Source organism: Macrosteles quadrilineatus, unplaced genomic scaffold (genome assembly GCF_028750875.1).
Source record: "Macrosteles quadrilineatus isolate MER2022 unplaced genomic scaffold, UCM_ALF_1.0 Scaffold_4__1_contigs__length_99947679, whole genome shotgun sequence".
NCBI lineage: Eukaryota > Metazoa > Arthropoda > Insecta > Hemiptera > Cicadellidae > Macrosteles > Macrosteles quadrilineatus.
In genome coordinates this window covers 53,989,278-54,009,699 of record NW_026542597.1, presented here as the reverse complement: position 1 = coordinate 54,009,699, position 20,422 = coordinate 53,989,278, and the positions used below count along the sequence as shown (strand labels likewise).

The 20,422-nt window shown below is 33.7% G+C and overlaps 2 protein-coding genes across 5 annotated transcripts in view; one reads left to right on the top strand and one right to left on the bottom strand.

The window, feature by feature from the left end:
• The first annotated feature begins 747 nt into the window (after positions 1–747).
• On the top strand, positions 748–20,382 carry LOC128992927 (uncharacterized). The gene is made up of 5 exons (XM_054416672.1): positions 748–840; positions 4,006–5,024; positions 9,616–9,713; positions 18,848–19,013; positions 20,314–20,382. The coding sequence occupies exons 2-5, from the start codon at positions 4,011–4,013 to the stop codon at positions 20,380–20,382; spliced, it is 1,347 nt and encodes a 448-aa protein (XP_054272647.1). The 5' UTR covers positions 748–840; positions 4,006–4,010.
• Positions 15,906–20,422, bottom strand: part of LOC128991411 (PHD and RING finger domain-containing protein 1-like) — a 91,347-nt gene continuing 86,830 nt past the window's right edge. For all 4 annotated transcript variants that reach the window (XM_054414258.1, XM_054414261.1, XM_054414259.1 and 1 more), the window contains one exon: positions 15,906–16,338. The gene's annotated coding sequence lies outside the window, so the exon portion shown is untranslated. The remainder of the gene's footprint in view (positions 16,339–20,422) is intronic.

Below are 20,422 nucleotides of genomic sequence, written 5' to 3'. Positions count from 1 at the left end.
GTTTGTTTAGTAACGGGGGTGGCACACTTTTTTTTAATAATGAATCCTGTGAGCACACTTTCAGCACAGTTTTTTGGTATGGTTTATAGATCTGTAGCTGAAATGTGCGGGCTGGGTCATTTTAATACCCTTGCCATTTAGGGGTTGTTTGTTCAGTAACGGGGGCGGCACACTTTTTTTTAAATAATGAATCCTGTGAGCACACTTTCAGCACAGTTTTTTGGTATGGTTTATAGATCTGTAGCTGAAATGGGCGGGCTGGGTCATTTTAATACCCTTACCATTTAGGGGTTGTTTGTTCAGTAACGGGGGCGGCACACTTTTTTTAATAATGAATCCTGTGAGCACACTTTCAGAACAGTTTTTTGGTATGGTTTATAGATCTGTAGCTGAAATGGGCGGGCCATCCGTGATTCTGGCCCGCCCAAATACAATTGATTATATCATAATTATTATAAGAGCACACTTTTTTTTAATAGACGTTATAAAGAGCACACTTTTAGCACACTTTTTTGTATAGGTACATTTAAAAAAAGTGTGCTGGAATGGGCGGGCCACCTTCATGGTACTTGTCGGCTGTCGGCGTCGGCTGCTTCCAATCCAAACAAAATGTAAACAACACAGTCACGTGACACAGCACCACTTGCGACGTTGCCAGTTCGATGGCCGCGGCCTGTAGTAAAAGGCGGCCGAGACTCTACTGTCTACTCATACCATCATAACCATACTGTGTTTAGTGTTTGTTGTGTTTAGTTAGCTGTCTCCAGGGTCCAGGGCAGGGCCAGGGCTTCATACTGAAAATTAAAATAATTATGACTGGATTGCTCGGATAATATAGACGTAGGTAGCCTAAATGCCAAAAATAAAACGTTTTGATTAGCTTAACTTGCAAGGGTGTACTACAAAAGCTCTAATTTACGATAATTGTGTAAGTGTCAAAAGTAGGGCCTAGGCCTATCATAAAATAAGTTAGGGTTTAATCGGGTGCAAACCCTAAAATGCATATTTACCAAGTTAGGCCTAACTTATTATGATGTAAAATATTTGTAGTTTTGCAAACAGAAGGTTGAAGGTTAGGTTAGCAGTGTTAACTGAATGATGTTGCTGTGAATTTTTATTTAACTTAACTTAATACAAACAATGAAGTTATTGTGTCATCTATCCAGCCTGTGTCTTAGTTGATCAATCCAATGAATAAAAGCTATTCCTCAAAATATAATAACTTACATTATAGATTATAGACCTATGGAAGTTTCCAAACTAGGCCTCATAATTTGCCTATATATGCTTTTTTAACAGCCCAGGATGCGTTCATTTCTTCAAAGAATCTACGATATTTTATCGGTTGGTTGGGTGTAATTTTTTTGGCTGGGACGGTGGTGTCGTTCTGTAATCCAGCTCCTAGAAGGTCACGACTTGGCCTTGTGTGTACGGGGTAACTCTTTGAATGCCGTTACATATACATTGGATACAACATCTGCTGTTATTAATGACAATGCAAACAAGTTAGCCTATGTCTTAATACCTGACTATTAGTATTTGTCTTAGCAGTTGGCAATGATGTGTAAGCACTCTGAAGTTTTTGGGCTTTCACTTGCAGTCAAACTTGAAGTGGTTTTCACATGTAGATTTTGTAGCATCTAAAATTTTCAAAGGGATATTTATGATAAGAGCACTTAGGTCCACTGTTTCAGTTGATGCCCTTATTTGTATATATTATGGGCACATTCATAGCTATTTCCTATGGTATCTCACTGTGGGCCAACAGTTTTTATGTAACAGGTTGATTTTTACTTTACATAAGAAGGCGGTGAGATTAATTTACACTGTAGTGTAAATAGAAGAACACATTATAAGCCCCTTTTTGTGGGTCTTAACATTCTCACATTTCCATCTTTGTATGTTCTGGCAAGTTTTTTGTATGTAGGATAAAATAAAACATTTTTCACTTTGAAAAGATATCTAGGCCTAATGTGCACAACTATTGTACTAGATCTGAAGATAATCTGTCCACACTAAGGCATAGGCCCTAAGTATACAGCCACTCAAAATAGTTTTTAAAGAAAACCTTCCGACAGACCGCCACCGCCCACCACCACCCACCACCGCTCGAGCGAACACCATTACCGCAACGTTACGTTTTACAGCCATCAGTCTCGGTGGTGTAGTGGATAGCGCACCGGGCTGATTATTCGAAGGTAGCCGGTTCGTAACCCACCGGAGGCATTAACTTATTGATTTGATTTTTTTCATTAGCAGCAAGTTTGGTTGGTTTGGTTAGGTTATGATAGTTTAATTTTATAATTAAAAAATTCTAAATTGATTTTGAGACATTTATATTTATGAACTAGGCCTATTTTTGTTATTAGTAAACCTTCATTCGGTATTTTCTTTATTAGCAAGTTTGGTTAGGTTATGACGGTTAAATTAATTTACATTTAACCTACAAACGATACTTTTTGACAGCGACAGTGATAGAGATAACAATTTCCCACGAACAGTTCGGCTATGCATGGTATGATGCATTTTGCACGGCGTGGTGGTGGGCGGTGGCGGTCTGTCGGTAACGTCTCGTGTTTTTTGAGTACCAAGGTGTTAAAAGTTAATACCCCCGCCGCAGCAAACCTGCAGACTAAGCGAATTTAAACTTGCCTGATTACATTTTTTACTAAAATATTTCCATAAATAAGACATATTTTATTCCCAATTTAAATAACATTAGATTTAACGAGTGCTTAGGTTTGCTGCTACGGGGAAGGTAAAAAGTGTTTTTGGACCATAAGTCAATAGTATAGGATGAAATAAAAAAAATTGTCAAATTTTATCAATATATACCCATAGACAAGTAAACTACAACAGTTTTCATTTTCTCCATAAGAATAACATAACATGGGAATTTTAAATTACACTATTTTTGAATTTTCTCCGTAACCGTTAGGCTCAAGTTTTATCTATATAATACGAGTAACACATTCAATGATTTCAAAAACCGCTGCCCTATGATTTCCTATAAATTGTTAGGATTATTTTGGTTTCAGGTTAAAAACATTATCCAATGTTCTGGGGAAATTAGTTTTTCATTAAAAACCTTAAATGAAATTTTAACACTTAACATTGGTTGATCATTGAAAGCTAGGTAGCCAAGACAGCTTTACGAAAATGTAAATAAATAAATAGTAACATGCGCTTATAACAAATCATCTACAGTGCAGTGGCAAAATACTAAATACAGTACAAAAGAAAATTAAATTTCTATAAATACCATTTAGCATTGGTTCTTTAAAATACACATAGGGTGTTTTATTGAGCAATTGGATAATTACAACTGTTCAAAATCGTTAAATATTTTACCGTAAAAGATTATACGCTAATGCTGAACTAAGAGTTTAGAGGAAAACCCAAGAGCGTTCTGTAGTATTTGACGATGCGCCACTGGAATGGGCACGTTGTTTGACGATCCCAAAAATGATATGAATCATAAACAAACTAATAGCGTGAAAATAAATATGTTTGTATTATTATTTCAATTCAACTCTCAAAAAACGTCCAAAACAGATACATAAAGATTATTGGTATTAGACTCCATCCAGTGACGTCATTCTTTTATGTTTTTAATCCATACTAAATGAAATGAATGATTTATTGTTGTTAAAACTATGATCAAAGTTCATGACAATCGTCAAAAGAAAAACAAAAACAATCAAGATGGCTTTGGCATTAAAACTAAAACTCTAAACCAAAGTACTCTTCATGTTTGCTAAGAACTCTTACACACCTATGAAAGTGTGTGTGAAAGAGAATAACAACTATTTATTTTATTACTTCGCTGCTTAAATTTTAGTACAATTCATCAATAATAGATACTTTTAAACATCAAGCCAATGCTTTTAGTTACATGAGGTGCCTTCCATGTTACTGATTACTAGTTGCACTGTATTGCTCCCTTAATATAATTATAGATATACTTACGATTTTTCTAACGGGATGTGTTTGTTCTCTCTCCAGGTGTAATGGAGTCCCCAACAGTCGGAATAGATGACCTTCCTGATGAAATTTTGTGTGTTATATTCTCATATCTTAATCCAGGAGATGTTGTTAAAAATGTGATTCGCGTATGCAAAAGATGGGAAGTTGTTGTGAATGAAAATAATATGTGGTGGAAAAATGTACAGTTTACAGTTTACATTGATTCTTTCATTGGATACAGTTTTATTACTGAAAAACCTACAAGCATAAGACTATGGGTGGAAGAGGATTGGAATCAAATAATGATTGGTGAAAAGGATTTAAACTTAGTGCCCAATGTGCAGTGCATAAAGTTCATTGGTGGCCGTACCGAGAGTGAAAAGTGTTACCCAGTACAAAATGCTATCAGAATTTTAGATGTTCTTCGTAAAACCTGCAAAAATATAGTCAAATTTGAATTTGAAAGATGTTTTGGTATGGCAAGTAAAGAGTTTGTCGAATTGTTATGCACGTGGTATGAAAATATCAAAGAAATTAGATACGGCATGAGCTGTTCCTATATCATTCCGTATAAAAATATTTCAACGTTTAAGAGTCTTACAACTCTAGTAGCTCATGACTATGCTTTTAAACATTTTGATTTATCCTGTTTGGCCGATGGCTGTGAAATGTTGAATAGCTTATGGATATTATTTGCCAGATCTCCCAAAGTTGATGATGTATTAAACTTTTTGGAAAAAAAGAAGCACATTTTAAAAGAACTCGGCATAGGCAGTATCATTCAAGATTGCATTCTTGAAAAATTAAAAGAATGCTGTTGTTTGGAAGTTTTATTTGTCACAGATGCAAGATTTGTTACTGATGGGTGCATAAGATCATTCTACAATCTACCAAAATTGAAATATTTTTCTCTCCATAGAGCACGGTTCGAGCCTCAAACTGTATATGATATAGTAAGGGCTGGGCCATCAGGATTATTTTCACAACTTTTTATTTTTGATTTGACAAATTACAGATATGAATCAAACATTTTCTCCCCCAAAGATGCAATAAATGGAGTAAGTATATATAGTTATGACAACAATAAGCATGTAGTCTTGGTATACCAAGGGTTGTAAAAATTTGATTGTAAAAGATTTGCAGAAACAAAGTACAGTAATAATTATAAAAAAAGCTTTCTTCACTTTTTGGACTATGAAACAAAGCAATGCTCAGACGTTTTGATGGCTAACACTCCTTTCACACTACAGAATTTTAAGCAATTAATTTTTAGTTCGCCTTGAAACAATAAATTGTAAATAGCTGTTGTTATTGTGGCTATTACAATTATAATCCAGATATTGCTTCTGAATGTAGTCTAGTAATTGGAGTTAATGTTTTTACTGCTCAGTCTTATCATTTAGCATGATTTTGTAACCAAAACTGGCCTCTTTTAAAATTAGTAACATTCAATATTTTTAACATTTCTAAACTGATATATCCAGAGACTAAGGACTAAATATAAAACAATACAAGCTTATAATACAAAACAAGAATTTCGGAATATTCTGTTACCATGGATAAAACCATAGACAAATAGAATAAATATAGACCGTCAGCTGTGCTGCGGTTAGCAGAAGTTTTGGCGTACACCGCTAGGTTTGCCGTGTAGTTACGGCACACACCGCTGCAGCGTCTGCTGGTCAGATACGGCTCCTGCGCTCATTGCCTGCAGCGGTGTGCACCGTAACTACACGGCAAACCCTAGCAGTGGGCGCCGGAACCTTCCTTTGACAGTCTATATTTATTCTATTTGTCTATGATAAAACATACTCCCTTAGTACATTTCTCATCCATATAGAACAGCTGAAGCCAATTTTATTGTTAGTTCTCTCCGGTGAACTGTAGAGATTGTGTTTTGTTTACAATTTGTTTCTTGTTATTTCAGTAATTTAAAACCTCGTTTCCATCTAATCATTATACAGTACAACAATTCTTTCTCTGGTTATAACCAAATAGTAAAACGCAAATTATGAAATTAACCCTAAAATAATAGAAACAAAATGTTGTCGTTTACTAATCATCTGTTGATATTACTACAAAATTATGAAAGTAATTGCTTTTTCACCACGCTATGATCTTTTTAGCGGATTTACATACGTTAATTAGTGGCTGAAAGTTACGTTTTGCTGGCCATGCCAGCTGTCATCGTTATTTGGGGACCGATCAGGTTTTTACATCCCTAGGGCCGCAAAATCAGCTGCCCGCTAATGAATGCATTTTAAATACACAATCAAAATCCATAGCATTGCAATAGAATTGTGTAATTATCACCGTTGCCTAGCAACTATTTATTTTTATTTTTGCTGATTCCTCAAATTATTTCTTCACATTGGCCTAACCTTAAAGTTGTAGTTGTGTTGACTATCAGTGTGGATTATTATAGTGGTGAATAGTGGTAATAGGGTATAGCATGGTGAAAAATAGCGTTCGTACCACGGACCGAAATGGTTTTGCAGCTCTCGATCGAACTTAAAAACTATCTCGAGCCGGCAAAACCTCATTTTTGGCCCTAGGTACGAAATATGCTATTATATCCTGTTTTTTAGTATTGTTGGGAATAGTATCGTTGTAATTAAGACTCGGCATTGTGTTTTTGCAAGCTTGAAGATTATGTATTGTAGAAGAAAATATTGAAAGTAAAACATTCATTTAATGTCTAGAAAATTTTGTAATTAAGATTCCAGTACTTAATAAATAAAGTTAGGTTATAAAAAAGGTAAAGATTTATAATACAATACTTTCCATAAATGTGAATTAATCAATATTTAAAGTTGGAAACCCTGCTTCCTTTACTTCGTTATGATATGCGTTATGATATGTTATTGATATGCAGTGTTATATCTTATGTCAACAGGGACTCTCTGTAAAACTTTGGTTACATTTCATAAAAAAAATATATGTAAAATCGTCAGTCTTAGTTCCTTAAGACCACTGCAGGGGCCTACTGGAAATGTATTAAACCTTCCATCGGGCGCATCACGTAAGTGATCTCTGGGTTACTACATTTTTCGTTATAAAAACCATAGTTTACTTTCGGCAGGACTGTCGCCTGCGATGCTGCACCTCATGCACCTCTTTCGCGGATTCGGTTTCAGCTACTCTCACCCCTTTTCCAGTTGTCAGACAACCTTGGGGAGTGGTTCAGTCACTACTGGAAATAGCTTCCGTGTGCACCCTGTTATGTAACGGGTTTCCCGGAGCCTAGGTCCGTGTGCGCTCTAGAGTTTTACCTTATTTTGTGATATTATAAAATGGATGAAGAACAAATTGCGCGAATGTTAGCTAGTATTGAATGGAAGGACTGCAAACAACATTTAGTGGGGAAAGACCTACCGGTGCGTTTGTTCGGAAACTTTATTTAGGGAAAAAGACCTTTGACAAATTGAGTAGTCCTTCGTTCTAACAAATGATATTTTTCATTATATCATAAAATGCACTATTGCATTTTTTTCTAAGAGCTTTGACAAAAAAAGTTGTCTTTGTATGTTTTTTTTTTTTTTTTAATATGACCATAGGTGTTTTTATATCATACACTGATGAAATTTTTGTCTAAGAGCTTTGACAAAATGAGTTGTCCTTGTAGCAAACAATTGTTTCCATTAGACCATAGGTGTTTTTATATCTTACACTATTGCATTTTTTTTGTAATTTTATACAATAACTAGCAACAGAGCCCGTTGTGGTTAAATATAACGGTCTCTAGTAAAATAATGGTTATGAAATCCATACACCACTTTACTCACTAATATTAATGGTACAGATTAAGCACATCATTAGAATCGCATACTCAACATAAGTAACTCACTTTAAACACAAATGCAAATGTGAACAACGACACTTAATCAAAGAAAAATCAATTAAATAACAATATAACAATAAGCTGTTAAATTATTAACACATGTTTCGTATGTTTAGATTATGCATACTGGGGTAAACCAATTATTGCCATCTATAAAAATTATTGGTTTTTCTTTTCCGATTCGGGTTAAAGGTCTTCTACCCAACCGATTTTCATAATTTTGGCATTAAACTAAAGGTATGCAAGCATGTATTTGTCATCAAGCATCATTGTTAATTTATCTAATGTATTAGTCAACAAAAAAATATAAATTGGATTTTTATATTTTTTTATACGTAAATCAAATTTAAGTTATTATTTAAGTTAATTACGTATTAATTAACGTATTATTTAAGTTATTTTATATTTCTTCGTCTTAAAATACTTCAAAGGCCTTCACTTGAGATATTGACGGTTTTAATCAGTTAAGTTAAAGATATACTTTATGGTTCAATCAGAAAACATAAATTTAACTATATCTTGGATATGGAATTTAGTTTTAGATATATTTACTCAATTCTAATTACGTTATTCTATTTGTTTTGACCTAAGAACCTTCAGTGAAATACCAGCTTCCGTTTTATTTATGTGGATGTACCTAAACCACACTGCTAAATCACGAATAACCCATTTTTTTTAAGAGTTATTTATCATGGACTTATAGTCAAACGGTCTTGCTTGCAACCTCAACAGCAACTGTCAGAATCGACAGGTTTCACCTAGTAAATCTAAAAAAAAACTTTCATAATTATTTGCAAATCTACACGAATTAGGCTTTCTAATGACCTATTCATTAATAAAATCGGTTCAGTAGAACTGTAGATTTCATTGTACAAAGCTTAACAACAAAATCTTTAGTTCAGTATTTTCTCATCATTATAAATTTGGAGGTTGCTTAACGTTTTTGAAAATAACTTTGAAATGGTGAGGAAATCGACGAAAGTGGAAGATGATATTCTGATAGGGAATAAAATTTCCTACAAATCACTATTATGTATTTCTGGAAAATACTCAATAAAGGCAGCCTAAAGTTGGCTACAAATATAAACATGGAAATATAATCTTGGGGAAAAAGCGTTTTAAATGTAATATTGTTTATTTTTATTGTTTTACCTCAAATATGTAATAAAATCAAACTTTTATAATTATTTGCAAATCTACAAAAATTAGGCTTTCCAATGACCCATTAAGTAACAAAATCGGTCCGGTAGAAGTCTAGATTTAGTTGTACAAAGTTTAACATAAATATATCTAATTCAGTATTTTCTCACTACTATAAATTTGGAGATCACTTAGATTATTGCCAAAACTTTTAAATGGAGGGGAAATCGACCAAAGTGGATGTGATATTCTGAAAGGGAATAAGATTTACTACAAACAACTACTATGCATTTCTTGAAAATGCTTAATAAAGGCAGCCAAAAGCTGGCTACAAATAGAAACTTGAAAACAGAAACTTGACAAACACAGTTTTTAATTAATTTTTGTTATTTTTACTTTTTTACCCCACAACACTTACATATTTTTATTGTTTAATATAACATTTGCTAATAGTCAAATAACTCATAAAAAATGTTTTTCTTACACTTTTATTGCTATTGACATTGTATAGTTGTTGTACTCCCGGAGCTAACTTCCATGAGCATCCTTTTGGTGTTTGAAAACCAATGCGCCCGACGGAAGGTTAATGTGTAAAAAATTACTGTATAATGTTTGCAGTCAGTTTGCACCACTTTGTATCAAATTGATAAACACCTGTTTATTTCTAGGACCGGAAGATGATGTTTGAAAATAACATTTCCACAGCGATTGCTGTGCCCTGGACTGTCAAATCTCCTCTTCATTGGATGTATCGCAGTGAAAAAGTGTATTGGGTGCGATTTTAAGATATAGTAGTTTCACGTTAGTAGGCAGGGTGTTTCTAAGACAGTTGATACTTAAGGTTAATTCATTAACTTTATTTTTATCCAAATGTCCGAGGCGAGATTGCTTGAAGAAATGTTTCAATGGGAATCCATGTTATGGAAATACAATAGCTGTTGTAATGGATATTGAACCGCTTTTGTATTTTCTACTTAGGGACTTTCTTGAGGAAAAGTATTTATACATCTATGATGTAAACAAATTGATTAACTGTTTAATGCCAACTTCTGAAATGGAAAATAAAATATTCATAGAACAAAGTTTCACATTTCTCAAGTTTCACCTCTTCAAAATCTCAAAGTAGCCCATACAGTAAACACTCTTTAATCCGAACGTCCACTAATCCGAACCCCTCATTGCTGTACTCTATACACAGTACAGCAGTTCTTTATTGTATACTGTATTTAATTTACAGTACTGTTTATTCATCATGTTTACTACTGTATTAAATTAACACTATTTTACTTTATAAAACATTTGTTCACTTTTACCAAAATAATTTTGATCAATTTAGCCATGTTTTAGCTATTGTTATGTAAAAACAACAATATGTTCTGTAATCCGAACTATTCAATAGTCCGAACTACCCCTGGTCCCAATTAGTTCGGATTAAAGACGTTCTACTGAATATTTATTTTAAATTTTGTATTAATTTAAATATTGTCATATTTATCACAGTATTTAGACCACATGTATTTGCACTTGCCTCCTCAACAAAATTAGAAAGGCCTTCGTAAAATTTATGTTAGTACACATTGAATTTATGTCTTTACTAAATAATCGGAATTTCAGATTATCTTAAAGAAATTAAACACAATTAAATGACACAATGATAAATCAACAAGTTTATGAATTATCAAATCACAACTGGTGCACTAAGTGCTACCAATAAACTGATACATATTCTTACTTCAGCCGATGTCTAGTACCAGACAGTTGCTTCTCACGAAAGTAAGCATTAACATTTACACTTATGTAGTTAACAAACGGAAGATAGGAAAATAAAGTGTGGCATTTCCCAGGAAACCGCAAGTGTGTAGCCTACTGTATTGTAGTTTTAACTGAATGTTTTGCCAATCAACAATCTTTAACCCTATGACTGTGATGGTCATTTATCGACCACAAAACGCTAGTTATAAGTGGGACTGGTCGATTATCAACCAAGACAACATGGGTCGGGTTTTTCAATTATCAAAATATGAAAACTGTTTTAACTGCAATGAATCTTATAGCATTAGAAAGATGAGATTCTGAGGATTTATTTTCACATATAAAACATTATTAACACATTGCGTGCGGGTCAGTCGCCGGCGACTGATTCCTTATCATTGAGATAAGTGGAATTTTCAAGAGTAAACATGACGACCGCATTGAAAGAGTTAAGCGAGTATTATGCAGCAAGAACATAGTTTGAAAAACCAGAGATTTCAAAATATATTTTGGCGGTGGAAAGTCACCTGACTACAAAAACAGCTGTTTTTGACAATCGATGGAAAATTCAATACGAAGCACAATAAAACGGCAGTGTTACCATAGAAACCTAAATTTCCTGAACAAACCGTCTATTGACAGTTCCTGGCTATTTATTGAAGTTGCAGCAGAAAATATTTATCAAAGAACTAACTGTACAGATATTGTACCTGAGTATTTTCTTACTGGCAGTTGTTGATAAATTGACCAGTAAAACAATCCTAATAATTCCCTTTTACCATTATTTACCCCCAGTATATATTCTAAATATTTATACTATTAAAAATAAGAAGAGCAGCTCTTCAATGTGATGTTGGCTGCATACCAGTACGACGGGGAATTAGTGTGGGAGCTGGTGGCGTAAGCCTGTTCGTATCAACGTTCTAGAACGTTTTCGTCGTAAATATCGGTACCTATTATAATAAGTATGCAATATAACTTTTTTAAAACTACAATATATTTTCTACAATTTCAATAACTATCTAATTACATTATTGTGTTTTCATATACTTAAAAATTTGTAAGTTTTTAACCCTCCGAGTGTCCCTTGTTGCCCCCATTGTTGCCTTAATGTCAGCCTATTTTTAGCTCATTTGCAAGGTTTTATTAAAACGGATCTGAGAAGCTTAAAAACAATGTTAATTATACTGTTCTATATACCATTTTGTTTGGAAAATCATGGGCTTCAATATTATACAGTGTGTAAATTAAGTATGGAAACAAATCTGTATTTTTAAAACCGAAATAGATAGAAATATTCTATTTGTGGCAATAATAGTTAACAAAGATTCCGCAATTTTTCACATGAAAAATATTTTTTTACCCCCCTAACAGCGTAGGTGGTAGGGGGTGACATATTTTTTTCAAATAGCAACCCCTATGGAGTGACCCCTCATTTTGAAGGGTTTGTCAAAAGAAACACAATGACGCAAATCCGAGGTGAATATCTCACTCCTAGCTAACATGGCGGATATTCCAAAATGGGCTTTTTTTTACAAAAATTAAATTTTTCATTACCCACCATTTAGGCTAGGGGTGAAATATCTACCTCGGGTTTGCGTCATTCTTTTTCTTTTAACACGTTGAGTGCTGAAATGGGTTAGTATTGCGTGCTTAAAGTGCTGAAATATGATTATTGATAACTCCCCAAGTAAATTATGTGAATGCATCCAAAATGTCAATAGAAGATCCCCAGGCCTCCATTTTGGTCATTATTGGTGACGTTACTTCCGGTACGTCAATTGATGTAGTCCGCCGGTGGGGCCGGTTGGCTAAGTCACCGCGAGGAAGAAGTAGTCCGTTTATTGTCATATTTGTGTCTAACGACCCACAAACTTGTTTCTTGACACAAAAGTTGGTAATTATTGGAATAATAACCACAGAATATTATATACAATCCGTCCAAGTGTCATTTAGAACGATCGTCAATGCAAAAAAATAGTTCACACACAATGTAAAAAAAGAGTTATTATTATTTATAAAAACACTGTTCTTACAGAGAAGACGATTATAGTAAAATTTAAAAACTATTCAAAAACTATTTACAACCCCACCCACCACATTTACACACACCACACAAAAGTACAAGAATACCACGGTCCCGTGCCGAAGTGAAAAACCGGAGCTGAAAACGGTTCGCGCCAAAATAAACTCGAGAACTGGCACAACAGGCTGACGCGCGATACAACGTTCCCCGTCTATATCTGAGCTCACACTAAACCAATATAGTTGGAGTGGCATGACTACAGCTTTTGATGTAGTCAGCCATTCGTGCTTGTTACGTACTACATCAATTGATGTAGTCAGCACTCAACGTGTTAACAAACCCTTCAAAATTAGGGGTCACTCAATAGGGGTTGTTGTTGAAAAAAATAAGTCACTCCCACCCCCTACCCTGTTAAAGGGGTTGAAAAAATATTGTTGATTAAAAAAATTGCGGAACCTATGTCAACAATCAATTCCACAAACAGAATATTTCTATCTATTTCGGTTTTAAAAATACAGATTTCTTTCCATTATTTGTGAAATTGGTGCTTTTCACGTACAATAAATCAAATTTTGGAATATCCGCCATTTGGGCTAGGAGTGAGATATTCACCTCGGATTTGCGTCATTGTGTTTCTTTTGACAAACTCTTCAAAATGAGGGGTCACTCAATAGGGGTTGCTATTTGAAAAAAATAAGTCACCCCCTACCACTTACCCTGTTAGGGGGGTAAAAAAATATTTTTCATGTGAAAAATTGCGGAATCTTTGTTAACTATTATTGCCACAAATAGAATATTTCTATCTATTTCGGTTTTAAAAATACAGATTTGTTTCCATACTTAATTTACACACTGTATATAAAACATAAGGAACATTTGTTTAAAAAAAATTTTTTAGGTAAAAAAAAAATATTTTGGAAAATTTTCAAAAAAAAAAATAAGTTTGCGCTCAATGAAATTGTATAAATTATAGGCCTATAAATATTTGAAAATAGCCACTTTGTTCTAAATTTTATGAGGATTACAAATATATAATCATATAGTGAGGTAAGTTATCAAATAAATAAGTTATGAGTGAAAAACAGATTTCAGTACATTGCGTTTAGCTAAGAATGCATAGCCTAACCATAGCTAGGAATCTGGCTGATAATTTATATCAATATCACTACCTACTTCTTCAGGATCATCAACCAGCCCTTCAAAATCACTTAAATCTTCTTATAATGCACCACGTATATCACTACTTTTGATTTTTAACACTAAAACAATGATAAACGTAATAAAACACATCAGTCATCGGTCCGAGGATAACCAAGCTGTTTACAGATACGCACGTCAGCTGTCTGCTACAATTACGATCGGCTCGGAGAACATACAGCGCTGAGACAGACCTCTGGAGAAAGCTTAGAATATAACGAAAAGAACGATACCTAACTCGATCCAGTTCAATCTGATTCAGTCAGTCACAGAGCCTTTGCCGTAAACAGTGTTCGTGAGTCGCTGCAGCGACGCATGACACTCGGAGGGTTAAATATTTGCTGAAAAGTGTTGCCGTAAATATCGTTACGCATTATAATAGGTACGCAATATAACTTATTTTGAAACTACTGTACAATATTTCACAAAATTGTGAAATACTTGGAAAACTAGTCACTGGTTGTGGTTGTAGAAATCAGTACGCATTATCATATATTAAGCCGAGGACGGGAAAAATGGAGCAATTGCAGGAAAATCACTTTGGTTAACGATACTTTTCATCACAACACAAAAGTATACACTTAAAGAATACACACCTCAGTAATATTATAACTATTATATTTTGCAATTAACATTTGATAAATATCAATAAAAGGAAAATTTTCCATGGCAAACCTAATATCTTGAAAACAAAAAGTTCAAGGTTGTGTTTATTGTACAATTCTCATTTTCATTGTTGGTGACAACCATTTCTTCGTTATAAGGATTTTGATGTTTTGAAACATCCACATCTTTGAGTTCTAGACTACTCTTTATCATTGAAAATCTACTTCACAACTATATGGTTTCATGATTATAGAATATTCGGATAAATTTAAAGTAATATAAACACTTTGTTACTTACATTAGTTGGTTTAACATTTTGTACTTTGTACCAGTCCGTATACTTTCTGTATGTATTTCTCTTCATATATTTACAATGATTTCTCTATAGTTCGGCCGCTTGGAAAGCAACCTCCTCTAGCATTGGTTTAGCATTAGCACCCAGGTTGTTTTCTATGCAGCCGAACTATAGTGTTTTTCGTCATCCCCCACTAGGGTAAATAGAGAACTAATTGAGAGCGAGGGAAAGTAAATTTAGAGCAAGGGAAAATCAGCTGATTGTTTTCCCTGCTCTAAATTAGAGCTTGGGAAACAACTACTTACTTTGATATCAGCTGTTATTGAAAAAAGCTACTTTTGGTACGGAGTGGTAAAAACTAAAAAAGATTTCTAAATTTTACATTCAGATATCAATTACTCAGAAATTTTTTAATTCAACTGCTTGTAGCTACTTATTTTCTAAATGATCTTTTGTTTTTCTACTATGAAGTATCATATTTATTTTATGTTGTAGCATTCAATTATTTCCTATATGAGAAAAAAATTTGATAATTTTTCTTAAAAAAAATAAGTATCTAGAATTTTTTTATGATTTCAAAAACATTGATATTTTCAAGTAGGGAATCATATTTCACACAACCTTTACATTTAGATCAAACGTGAAAAATAATTATTTTGTGGGTTGCTTTCGAAATTTATATTTGCATAATCCGAAAATTTGCAAACATTTTACTACTACACCTAAACACATTGCTAGGAAAAAAATATTTTTGTATCATTATATTCTACGTTTATAACTGAAACAGAAAATGTACTTCCATTCACAAATAACTGTTCTGTGGCGAAATATATGGTACCACTACTATTACTACAAAAGAGCCAAAATATACCCGCTGCTGGTTGGTCAAATGGCCGCCAGATCTAGGGTTAACATTGAGTAGTCTGATAAAAAAAATAAAAAAAAAAACTGTTGGACCATGAACTTGGATCTTTTGTCAATTTTATGAAATTCACTTATTTTTCTCTATACTGATTTGAATTTATAACCATTTTGAGAGCAAAAATAAAGGACTAAATGGAAAACACATAGAGAACATAACATCCAATTAAATTATTTATTAGGTTCTAGAACATATGAACAATAATTATTGTTAGGAAAATGTTACACAGTAATAATAATAATACAAATATGGCGTCACATGCGAATACCTGACAAATTTTTTTGTTCTTTCCTGACAACGAACTAGGCTTGTAGCTTGTGATTTACAAAAATGTTACATTTAAAAAACTGATAAAACTCTAATAAATAAATAGATAGCTCTGCAAAAAATCTTTGAAAATTAAAATCATTATTTAGTACAAATACATGGTATAATCAATATAAATAGGTGTATACTTTTTAAACTATCACAACTTACAGTCTATGAAAATATGTACAAATACATTTTAATTGTGTATGAACAGAGTCACTCAATTGGGATGTAGATAATGTCCAATATCAGCCCCACTTCTATCTCAACAAAACAGGCTTCGTCTGGAAAACAACGTTTACAATAACAAAGTTATATATTTACATTTATGAATCTGTGGGAAAAATATTGACAGTAATTAGTAGTTTACGCAACGATTGTGTAATGATAGTGTTAACGAAACAAGTAGAAAAGTTAAGGTTCGAGCCTTGGTGAGTGCCATAAAAACTTCTATGAGTGTCGTTAATACTATTTACGTGAGTTATGTACACTACTTTACCTACAACAGTTTTTTAATTACTAAAAATCACTACTAACTTCTAAGAGAGGTTATGTTTTCATTTATGACCTCTCATTGCCACTGACAGTGATGCAACAAGGCATTGTACCAAACACTAATTGCACCACTCAACAATTAAATTGGCCTGAACAGCTGATTAGTTGAAGTTCAAATCATTACAATTTTACTTCTCTCTGAATCCTTGAACTTCATTGGTCCGTTACCCATGTTGTTATGTGTATGCTGTTATGAAAGTAAACAATGCTGTTATGTGAAACTTTCCAATTCTAAGAACAGTAAGAACTGAACAATTTCTACGGCTACTTTAAAAATCGGTCGTAGGTAAAATTAATTACCATTGGCTGAACAATGTAAATACTGTATTGATATTGATAGGCATATTTATGTGTTAGCTGTAGCTGAATTTTTAACTCAAAGAGATGAATGTCAAAAACATGAGTGTCCTGGAAGGGAAATTCTATTTTCTCAAATTTTTATGCTATGATAGTTAGTTGATGGGAGCAAAAAAATATGCCACAGCACGTAACAAATAAATACATTTTGATATGATTGATAAGTTTGTTCAAAAAAAGAAGCTGTATTTCACAGCAGCACACACTTGTCAAGAGACTTAAACTACGTTAGTCTTTTTCTTTGCTATTTTCAAAACTGACAAGAACTTAAAACAAATAAAATTTCTACTTCGTAGTATCTATGGTCAACGAGCCTATAGTGACTAAGTGAAGGAAACCAAAGTCGGAGACATTGGATTGTGGCTAACGAAATCATTTCTGAATCTAATATATAGCTACTTGTATCCGCACATTATTATTACAAAACATTTGTAATTTCCTATCTGTGTAACTCTCAGGTACTTCTAAACAGCTTTTGTTTTTATTTAAATCCACACAAGTGTTTGCTTTTGCCCAGTAATGAAAGAAAATGACAAGGTATTCTTTTGGAGAAGGTTATCTACTAGGCTCATTATGATGCAAACTTAAGGATGCATTAAACTGCAAAACTAAAATATTCAGGTTTTACTTATCAAATCAAATCAAATCAAACGTGTCTTTATTCATAATATGTACAATTTAATTAATGTACAATGAATGGTCTAAGAAATAAAAATAAGTACATTAAAATTAATCTATTTACAAGTATAATACAGTACACCTTTTTACCAACAAATTTTACCAACGACACCATTTAACTTATTTTATTTAAAAACTCATTAATTGAATAACAAGTGTTCTCAATCATGAATGCCTTTAAATTTTTATTGAATTTCTTAATGTTAGTCTCACTTTTCAAACTTTCGGGCAATCTATTACAGAATTTGCACCCTTATATGTGGTCTTTTTTTTAATTCTAATCTATTGTGTTTCTAATTTCAAATCATTTTTGTGTCTAGTGTTATAACTATGATTATGGCCAAGAAAACTAGTATTAGTCATGTTTTGTTTCACATACATAACACATTCATATATATATATATATAAATCAAACACCGACAAACAGGCCCGGTCTGGCTCCATTGGAGGCCCTCGGCTAGATGTTGATTTGAGGCCCCCAGCCAGAAATAAAACAAGGACCATGGGGTGCTCTCACGGCAACAATTAGTTAGCATATATGTTTGCTGCATGCCGCAGGTGCATAAAAGGGGCCTAAGGTGGTTTTAAATGATTAAAAGTTTTTGATAATTTTGATTAAATTAATAATTGCAAAATTTCCATAAATTAAAATCTTTGTATTTATAAATTTAATTCCAAGGTATCAATCAATTTAAATTTGATATAAAATTTGCTCGTATTTCTATTCACCTCTACAGCTGCCATAAAATTTAAAGGCCTATTCTTAAAATTGTTTTAAGTCTTAGATTTAAAAATAAGACCAAAACCTAGTTCTTGGAGTTTTTGCCATACATGGTAAAAATGGACCACATTTACTGTTTATCACACACTTTACTCCATAGTTGTACTTCAGCAACAAAAACAAACAGAAATAATCAAAAGTATTTTAATTTAAACGTTGTAAGGCTTACAAAAAACTTCTGATGATTTCCGCCTGCCTGTTTGCGACTTCTCATTGTTAGCAGAATCGGAACTGAAACCAGCTAAAGCCCCCCACACACTACCAGACCAGACCTCTAGACCAGACCGTCTGGCTGCAACCAGACCGTCTTGGACTGCTCTACACACTCCCAGACCAGACATTCCAACATTCGAAATTGAGACACTGTGGTGAGAACTCCAACAAATAGATAAAGACTGTTACGATGGTCGGCCTTCTGACAGACAGCGCTACACACTCACAGACCAGACAAAAATAGTGGTGGGTGAACCTCAGACCGTCTGTGGTCTGAGGGTTCAACCAACAGACACGCAGACCTCCCACACACGCAGACCTCCCACACACGTTAAGAAAAGTGCCAGACGCCAGACCAGACGGTCTGGTCTGGAGGTCTGGTCTGGTAGTGTGTGGGGGGCTTTGCTAACCATAAGTTCAAACAGTTTGACTTTAATTTGTTTTTATTTTGAAATATTTCCTATCCATTTTTATTTTACTTGCGCCACTTGGGTGTACACGTTTCATTTTATAAACTGAACGATTCACGTGTTAGTAATCTTTCAAACAATACGGCATAGCCCACTACGTAGGAATGACTGGAAACAGTCGTCGGTGATTAAACTAGTCGTAACACCATACTCGACCTTTTGGTGTCGAATAAAATCAGTTGTAGATAAACTGACGGATAGGAATTGGGAACAGTTTTTAGGGATGATACATAAAATGTAATTGCATTTATTTTTGTTGTTTAAAAAAATATAAAATTGCCAAGACACTGTGTTTTATATACTGATGATTTAGATTTTAATGCCTGTAGTAAAATCTGTTTTAAAAACCAGGGGCCCATTTCATAATAAAGTACAAACTAATATTATTAGTAAATCAGCTGATCGCCCAATGCAAATCTAATGGAAATTACAAGTTACAAGTTGTAACTTGTAACTTGTAGTTTATTATGAAATGGGCCCCAGGTAACAAATAAATAGGAATATTTGTTATACTGAGTTAGAGACATTAGGCCTACTGAATAATTTAAATCTTGCAGTCATGTAATAAACCAAAAAATTTTAATTAATTGTAAATGTTGTCATTCTATTACGTTTTATACCAAAGTGACAAAATATTAATGCAAATGACAACAAACAATAGGAATCAAGCGGGAAAACTCCACTGTTTAAAGTAAAATTATATTCGATAAATTTCTTTGCAATGACTGAAACCACTGCACCGATTGAACGCCACCAGTTGTTGTTGTAGTGGAATTCTCTCGGTTTTTCATTCGACTGAAAAAAACCACTGGTTTTAAAAACAACCGATTGACAAATTGACTAGTCGATAGTTTTTTCCAGTCGGTTGTCCCATCACTATACTAGTACAAGCGCTAAGCTGTCTGCTTGAGTCCAGACACCAGACATATCGCAGACGCGCCGGCACGGCAATGTCTCGTCACTACCGCGGAGCGCTGGGCACTGAGCTGATTCGAACGGTGCGTTGCAGTGAGATCGGTGACTATCCTCTTGTACCGAGTGACTATCACTGTACTTAGGGGCTACCCCTAACTGTAATTCAATTAAAAAAAGAGTATTGTTTATTAAAAATTGTTTTTGCAAGACTACGTCGCTGTGAAACAGTTAAAAAAAATATTTTTTTATTATAACTAAATTTTTTTGAATTGATTTTTTGGCTTTTGGAGGCCCTCGGGGATCGCCGACCAGCCGCCCTGGCCAGACCGGGCCTGCCGACAAAATTCCCAGTTCCCTAAACCTATCCTTTACATGAGCCTTGTACTTCAAACCTAGCAT